This window comes from Helianthus annuus, chromosome 16 (genome assembly GCF_002127325.2).
Source record: "Helianthus annuus cultivar XRQ/B chromosome 16, HanXRQr2.0-SUNRISE, whole genome shotgun sequence".
Lineage (NCBI taxonomy): Eukaryota > Viridiplantae > Streptophyta > Magnoliopsida > Asterales > Asteraceae > Helianthus > Helianthus annuus.
The window spans coordinates 203,058,129-203,066,859 of record NC_035448.2 but is presented as its reverse complement, the minus strand read 5'-3'; the positions used below and the strand labels follow the sequence as shown (position 1 = coordinate 203,066,859).

The window sequence follows — 8,731 nt, the reverse complement described above, 5'->3', positions numbered from 1 at the left end:
ATAAAGTCTTTAACGTAATTAATTAGAGTCCTTGTGGGTTCGACATCCGGACTTGCTTTTCTTTGCTAGAGTCGACCGGTTCACTTGCCGATGAGTAGTTTAGTCAAGTTAGAGAATCTAGATTATTATTACTTGAGTCTAAATTTAGGTTTATTTTAATTTATTTATTTGAACTACTTCAAGCACATCAACGGTGTTGTTGGTTACTGGTAGTTGTATAGAATTAATGCTACTTGGCTCGGTTTATGCCCCGCCGCAACGCGGGGCACTTAATACTAGTTATTGTCATTTTATCATAGTTATTATTATTATTATTATTATTATTATTATTATTATTATTACTATTATTATTATTATTATTCATGTATATACATATTTTTAACACCATATAACTAAATTCTATTATTATTACTATATATTACTATATATTAATAGACGAATTGAAATAAATAGTGATTTTAATATTATAATAATATAGAGTTCTTTTAATACTTTTATTATTTTAATATTAGAATAATATTTATTTTCTTTACTTTTTAACTTTAATCCTTTTTTAATATCAGGGATTGGGATAAGCTTGGTGTCAACCGGCATCGAACCAGTAATGTTATCGAAAATACCGATGCGATCCTGTTCGGTATCAGTGATTGAAATGAATAGCGATTTTAATATTATAATAATATATAGTTTTTAATACTTTTATTATTTTAATATTATAATAATAGTTATTTTCTTTACTTTTTAACTTTAATCCTTTTTTTAATATAAGGGGTTGGGATAAGCTTGGTGTCAACCGGTATCGAACCAGTAATGTTATCGAAGATACCGGTGCTGTCATCTTCGGTATCAGTGATTGAAATGAATAGTGATTTTAATATTATAATAACGTATAGTTTTTTAATACTTTTATTATTTTAATTTTCTTTATGTTTTAACTTTATTCCTTTTTTTAATATCAAGGGTTGGAATAAGCTTGGTGTCAACCGGTATCGAACATGTACTGTTATTGAAAATACCGGTACGGTCCTGTTTGGTATCAGTACATAAAGGTAAAAACCGGCACTAATACAGAAAACGCCAAAAGTTGGTGCCGAATTGATATTGTTGGTATCGGTATATGAAGGTAAAACCCGGCACCAGCCTGTACAGAAAACGCCAAAAGTCGGTACCGAGTTGATATTGAAAATCTTTTAGTTCGGGAAATTCGGTGCTGCTACCAGTACCATTTGTTCATCCCTGGTCACTGGTACTGTACAGACAACGGTATCGTACAACGTTTTTTTGTTGATCTTCTTCAACTTTTAATGATTTTTTTTTAGTTTCAGGGGTAGGGATGTGCTCGGTGCCAACCGACACAGAATCGGTACTAATTCCGAAAATACCGGTTACGGTACCGGTATATAAAGGTAAAAACCGATAGTGAACCGTTACCAAGAACGCCAAAAGTCGGTACCGTATTGGTACTTATGATCTTTCAGTTTGGGAAATTCGGTACTGGTACCCAGAACAATTTGCTCATCTCTGACCATGGGTTTCATACGAACAACATCGTTACCATACAACTTTTTTGGTTGATTTTCTTTCGGTTATCTTTTAGTGTTTTTTCCTACATTTTCTTTTTCTTGTCAGCAGTTCCGTTCACAACACGCTCGTAGTGATTTCAAAACACATGTAAACACAAACTAAATAACAAAAGAAATTCGCCGCAACGTAGCGAACTTCTTTAAACCTAGTTTGTTTAATAACACATTAAATATTTGGGTCATAATCGTTTAATCGATTTTATGGTATGTTACATTTATTTAAAAACCGACATAGTATTTTGATATTTACTAAATTGGGGGTTTTAAAATTCGGGTTATTACAATATTACCCTCTAAATAAAATTTCCCCGTGCATAAAAATCGGAGTAGGGTCCAATATAATATACTTTATTTTATAACGATTCGAGCCGGTTACAAATGGTTCGGATCTGATTTTCAAAATGGGTCAGACTTTTCAAGAACCATTTTTGGCGGATGCTACAGTCCCCCATACTTTAGAGAATTTCGTCCCGGAATTAGGAAGAAACCTCTCAGATAGGATGGTATGTAGGTATTGTTTTCCTAGGCGTGAGTGACATCGGTTGGATTTTGTAATAGCACTAAGGGGGTGGGGGTGCCCCATGATGTAGCGTGGTTCGTGGGTGACCATGTGTGGAACACTGCCGCCGGTCCTTGTGACCACACGTGCTGGTGACCATGCGTTGAAAGTTACCGTTGAGAGGGTTGGGTTACCGTTGGGGGGTGTTTAAAAAAATTAGACACTATATATATATATATATATATATATATATATATATATATATATATATATATATATATATATATATATATATATATATACCATCCACACAAATACATTTTTCACCCACACAAATACATAACTTTATACCACTTTCTTGCATAAAAAATGGAATTTCCAACCGATTCGTTTCCGCTAGACACCGATAGCTATTCGTCTACCGACGATGACACGCTTGATTTTTTTGAATAGGCGTATAATGAACTTGAAGGTTTGAGCTGCCCAAAGAAGAAAATGGGGGATCGTGATCGTATACATGCCAACGAAGTGTTAATGAAGGATTATTTTGTGTAGAATCCGGTCTACAATGCCGAAATGTTCAGGAATCGGTTTCATTTACTGAAAGATTTATTTTTAAAGATTGTAACAGACGTCGAAGCAAGCAAAGAATGATTTCAAGAAGGTTAAGACAGGAGGGGCAAACGAAGTTTCACACCGATACAAAAATGCACATCCATCATTCGCCAACTAGCGACAGGTAACCCTCCCGATCAATTTAATGAATATTTAGCTATGTCGGCAAGAACTTCACGTGGATGTTTGCAATTCTTTTGTATCACGATTATTAAATTGTCTGGCAATGAGTTTCTACATAACCGACGAGACACAACATTACCCGTATTTACGCCGCGCATGAGGCTAGATGGCATTTTCCATGGATGATCGATAGCATCGATTGTATACATATCGAATGGAGAAATTGTCCAAGAGAGTTGCAAGGAGCGTATGTTAGGGGTGGCGTCAAAAGATCGACCATCATACTTGAAGAGGTGACGTGAATGATTTATGGTTTTGGCATTCATATTTTGGTGTTCCTGGTTCAAACAATGACATCAATGTTTTGTACACATCGTCGTTGTTTCAAAGCGTAATAGATGTTACCGCACCCTTCTGTCCATTTTTTGTTAACGGAAGATGTTACAGACGAGGCTATGTTCTTGTGGATGGTATCTACCCATCATGGTCTATTTTTATCAAAGCTCTTTCATTTCCTGTCGAGGTTAAATAAAAGATGTTCAAGAAGTTGCAAGAATCGGCAAGAAAAGATTTAAGGGGGCTTTTGGTGTTTTAAAGGGTAGATGGGGCATACTAAACCGACCGGTTCATGTAATGAATAAAAAAACATTCCATATCATAGTATATGCATGTATCATATTGCACAATATGCTAATAAAAGAATATGGGCGTGCAATATCTCCAGATTGGGTGCCAGATCCTCCTACATAAGTTCCCGTTCCCGAAAATGTCCAACGAGACTTGCGCAATGAAGAAATACACTTTCGATTGAGATATGATTTAATTGAACTTGTAGTTTCTTTAGGTTTGGAATTTCCGAATTCAAACGAGTAGTAGGTTTTCTTGATGTATCTTTTTATTTTTATATTCTTTTTAACTTGTAACCTAAAATATGTCTAGAAATATTGTTTTTTATTTAAATAAAAGAGTTAATTGCCAAAATCGTCCCTGAGGTTTGGGCACGTTTGCCATTTTCGTCTAAAATGACACTTTTGTACCAAATTGCCCCCAACGTTTGTAACGTTTTGCCATTTTCATCCAAACCACTAACTTAGTTTATTTTTTCTGTTAAGTTGAGGGTATTTGGATGAAACTTGCAAATATAAAACCATAAGGACGATTTTGGCAATTTTCTCAAACTCTTTTAAATTTCTTTTATTTAATTAATTTTGTTACATATATAATAAAAAAGAATCTGCATGCAATTTTTATATGAAAAAAATAATAGCTTTGTCACATAATTTTTATAAATTTTCATCTAACCACTAACTAAGTTAATTTTTCTATTAAGGCGAATGATGTTTATAAACTAAGACATAAATTAATTTCTAATTTTTTATATGATCATTTTTATAAAAATAAAATCTACTTAAACCTCTAAATTTTATAAAACTAAAATGCTGGTGACCTTATTGAAAAATGTCAAATAAAAAAATCTTATCATATGTACAAAGTTTGTAATTAATCTTCTACTCTTTTAAATTCGCTCCTAAGAAAAAACAGAAGCCATTGCCCCCCCCCCCCCGGACCCCTATCAAACAACGTATCGTTACCAAACCTCAAAATTAACCACTAAATTGTAATTATAATGCTATGAACCAAAAGTTTCTTTACTCAAGCCACTCAGAAATAAATATTTTATTTCTACCAACATATTTTCTAGGTGCTCAACACATTTAAAAAATATGTAACGTTTTACAATTTTTTCTATCTCTACAACTGATAAATACTAGAAGTTGTAATCGATTGTTATGTGTTGCACACCAATGACGTTTACTCTGTCTTAATTTATAAAATTTAAAACATCCTTCACCTTAACAGAAAAACTGGGTTAGTGATTTAGATAAAAATTTATAAAAATTATGTGACAAAACTATTAATTTTTTTTTTCAAAAAACTCCATGCATATTCCTTTTATTATATATGTAACACAAATAATTAAATAAAAGAAATTAAAAAGGGTTTGAGTAAATTGCCAAAATCGTCCCCGTGGTTTTATATTTGCCAGTTTCATCCAAATATCCTCAATTTAACAGAAAAAATAAATTAAGTTAGTGGTTTGGATGAAAATGGCAAAAAGTTACAAACGTTGGAGGCAATTTTGTATAAAAGTGTCATTTTGGACGAAAATAGCAAACGTGCCCAAACCTAAGGGACGATTTTGGCAATTAACTCTAAATAAAATTATTATTGTTAATTTATTATTTAAAAAAGAATATAAAAAATCCATCACTAGTGATGGACACCCCACTAAAATCCATGATGATGTGATGGAAAGAAGACCCCACCCTCTAAGAGCATTCACATCCTAACCATCAAATTATGTGAGGAGGGGTTTTTATATTATAAAGGGTATAAAAAGTGGTTGTGAGTAGAGGAGAGAGAAAATGTTACTGTTCATCTGTATATTTGGGGGGACACTGTTCACCCGTTATAATTTTTTAATATATTTTGAAAGTGGTTGTGAGTGGAAGTGAGAGAAAAAGGTAATGATAATATTATTTAATTGAAAGGAGAGAGAAAAAGTATTTGTTTTTAGTGAAAATATATTGATATAGAAGTTGTTTTTTAGTGGAATGTATGTATAATTTGATGGATTGGATGTGAATGCTCTAAGACCCCTTGTAGTGGGGCGTTATGTTTAGTTTTTTTTTCTCCCATAGTGCCCCATAACGCCCCGAACACCATGATGGGCGGCGCTATGCGGGCTTTTTTGGTGGGTGGCGCCATGCACATAGCGGCGCTATGTGTGTTTGGTTTTCAAACTTTAACCAATCAAGATTAGTTAAGAGTTTTTATATTTAATTAATAAAATTGAAAATTAATAATTAGGTAATGATGAGTAGAGGCTTTATGACTACGGACTCTAGTAATGTAACGTCCCAAAAAGCTCCTGTGTAATGTGTCACGACACGTGTCGCATAACGCAAGCTATATGACTACGGATGGCGTCAAATTTTGAAAAGATAACCGATCAATACAAATATGACAAACACAGATTTAGCCGTTTTGGCAAAGGCCAATAAGAAATCAACATGGCATACACGTAATTCCAATGCAAACTAGGGCCAAACTCGAAATCTGCTGCCGGTTTAACAAATTATTTTACTTTTACTGGATTTGCGTTTTATGGATGTCTACAACTGTAACAAATCGAAATTGTCTCACACACATAAATATATATATAATCTTCATTCTCTCTCTCTCTCTCTCTCAAAAACTGCTTGCAGACCATTTTCCCATCTCAAAACCCTAATTTTAGCAACCTTTTTGCCAAGATCAGGTTCGTATTTCCTCTTCAATTCCTTCAATTCTTGTTCAATCAATCTCTATTTGCTCAATCAAATTGCGTAAATTAAACAAACAACATTAATTCATTCATCCAATAGCTCCTTTTGATTTCTAGAATTTTGTTAAATCAAGCCCGTGATTATTACTTTTTTTGAGCAAATTGTTTTGATTGCTCCTTGCTTTGATGTATTGAATTGTAATAATTGAAACTTGATTGGGAATTTTTGGCATTTATTTAATTTATGTTTGGTTGTATAGAAGCTGAATCACGTAAATTTGATTATTGTGGTGATTGGATTGAATAATTTGGTGGAAATTTGTTGTTAGGGTTTCGAGATTATTAACAGAAATGAGATTTAGTTGTTGTTGTGTTTCTGATTATTATTGTTAAATCTATGCAGAGAAGATTGCATACCAAGTGTTTGATGAAATTACTTTGATGTAACAAATGGAAGGCAATGTTTGTGGTGTTAATCATTTGGATTCGGATGTGCTTTTACCTCCACGAAAGCGGTTACTCGCGTGTTTGAAAAGGCAGAACAGTGACATGAACGGTGACTCGAATTCAAATAACAATCCCGATTCACCCTCAACTGAGAACTCATTGACTCAGTTAGACGCGCGTATTAGTTACTTGTTAAAAGCGCATTTGAGTAACGACAATCCTTCAGAAGAAGAGATTGTGGCAGCGTCGAGAGCAGCTGCTGAAGTTGCGGTTAAAGTTGCAATAGCAGCAAGAGCTGCCGCCCAGGAGAAGGCGGTAATAGCAGCTAAAGCCATGGCCGCCGCCAAGAAAGCGTTAGAGTTAGTAGAAAATGTTGAAGACGGTCAAGAGTTGTCGTCAGAACAACAGTTGAGGAAAAGTAAAACGAAAAAGCAAGTTGATGTTCAAATGTTGTATGATAATAAGAAACCGATGGCAGAAAATGGTAAAGCGAATGATGAGGAATTAGCTCGTAAGTTGCATCACGCTATAAACAGCTCTCCGAGAATTTCAAAGTGCGGTGTGGGTTCCGATGTAAAGAATCGTAAGCACAAAAAGCTTAAAACCTCAGATAATGGTGTAGGGATTTCTCCTAGCTATGTAAAGGAAGTGGAGACAACGACAAAGTCAAAGTTGGAAAACGGGTCAAAGGCGAAAAGCGGTGATGATGATGTCACTACGTTGGGTAGAAAGAGGGGAAGAATGAAACAAAAGAAGTTGCCATTAAGCATTTGTCATCATAGAGATCAAGCAACACCTAAAGAAGATGTTCCTTGTAGAAGCCCGTTACCTGTTGGGCCCTCTGGCGGTGAGAGGGGCCTGTTGTGGAAATGCAAGGCGTTTAAAGCACCCGTTTGTGTAAAACAAAATAAAGTTATGCAGTTGTGATGATCGTATCTTATTTTAATACATGAGCAGTTTGGACAGCTGAGTGGCTCAGGTAATCTTTTTATTTTCTTACTTTTATAGCTGCTTGTATAACTTGCCAAATAATGCATATCGGAAATATTATGTTATACTTTCTTTGACAAGATTTTGACAATAAAATATATGATGAAAAGAACACTGTGGCTTGTCTAAAGATCTTGGTTTTAAAATGACACGTCTAATGCGCGAGGCGTGCTGTAAAACGCCTCAGGGGCTTGAATCCAGACTTCCCGTAAACGTCATCGCACTATCACAATGACAAGTTTACTCTTGACAAGAATATAAGATGTAAAGCAGGGTCCTTTTCTAGAATTGGAGGATATATATATATATAGGGTGGGGTTCTAGAGTGAACACTAGTGTATTTGCGAACTGAGTGAACAAATCCTGGCCGTTGATCTACACACGTGTATGGCCAGGATTAGTTCACTCAGTTCGCAAGCTACACTAGTGTTCACTCTTGAACCTAATCCTATATGTATATATATGAAAATAGTTATTTATTTTCTTTTTCTTTTTGTAAATAATTGGGGGCCTAAGATGAATAACTGAATGTTTTATTTTATGTCAGGTGTGCAGGGTCAAATTGAACTTGTAGAGAATCACTGCTGTGAGAAGATTAGTGAGCTGATTGATCAAAACACTTGTTGTAGTAGTTGAAATTCTTGTTGGATCTTTACTCAATAATAATAGAATAATAATAATAGTATTTGTGGTGTTGTTTGTGTTTGACATGTGTTTGTAAAGACAGACGGTTTGAATAACTGAAAATGCTTCTTGTTCAACTTCCAGATGTGTTGTAGTGACAATTTAGTTTGGTCACTGGTGGTTTACTGCTATGTATTAGAATAAAGCAAAGGAGTAAAATTGGCTTCTATTTAATACAAGTTGCTTTATAGGGTTGTGCAAAACAACTTCTTGAATTTCATTGGAATACAAGCACAATTTAATTGAAAAATAGACGCATTTCAATCCTTTAAGCTTGGCTGAGCTTTATTAACAATAGAATCTATTGTACGAAATACTTGTTATTAACAATAGAATCTATTGTACAAAATCTACTCCCATGTAGTAATCTATTGCTTGGATAATACCCAAAAGATTACGGCTCTCGGGAATTAAAGGTTTTTGTGAACACAGAAGGTTTACACGACCCCGTGCTGTTTGGAC

The 8,731-nt window shown here is 34.4% G+C and overlaps 1 protein-coding gene across 1 annotated transcript; it reads left to right on the top strand.

Annotated features, from left to right (window-relative positions):
• The first annotated feature begins 5,992 nt into the window (after positions 1-5,992).
• LOC110915546 lies at positions 5,993-8,352 on the top strand. The gene is made up of 3 exons (XM_022160264.2): positions 5,993-6,142; positions 6,552-7,574; positions 8,133-8,352. Exon 2 carries the CDS (start codon positions 6,599-6,601, stop codon positions 7,520-7,522), a length of 924 nt encoding a protein of 307 aa, XP_022015956.1. The 5' UTR covers positions 5,993-6,142; positions 6,552-6,598; the 3' UTR covers positions 7,523-7,574; positions 8,133-8,352.
• The last annotated feature ends 379 nt before the right edge of the window (positions 8,353-8,731 follow it).

What these genes read in the sequence shown, in the direction of transcription:
- LOC110915546 (XM_022160264.2), top strand. Translation starts at nt 6,599, where the DNA reads ATGGAAGGCAATGTTTGTGGTGTTAATCATTTGGATTCGGATGTGCTT.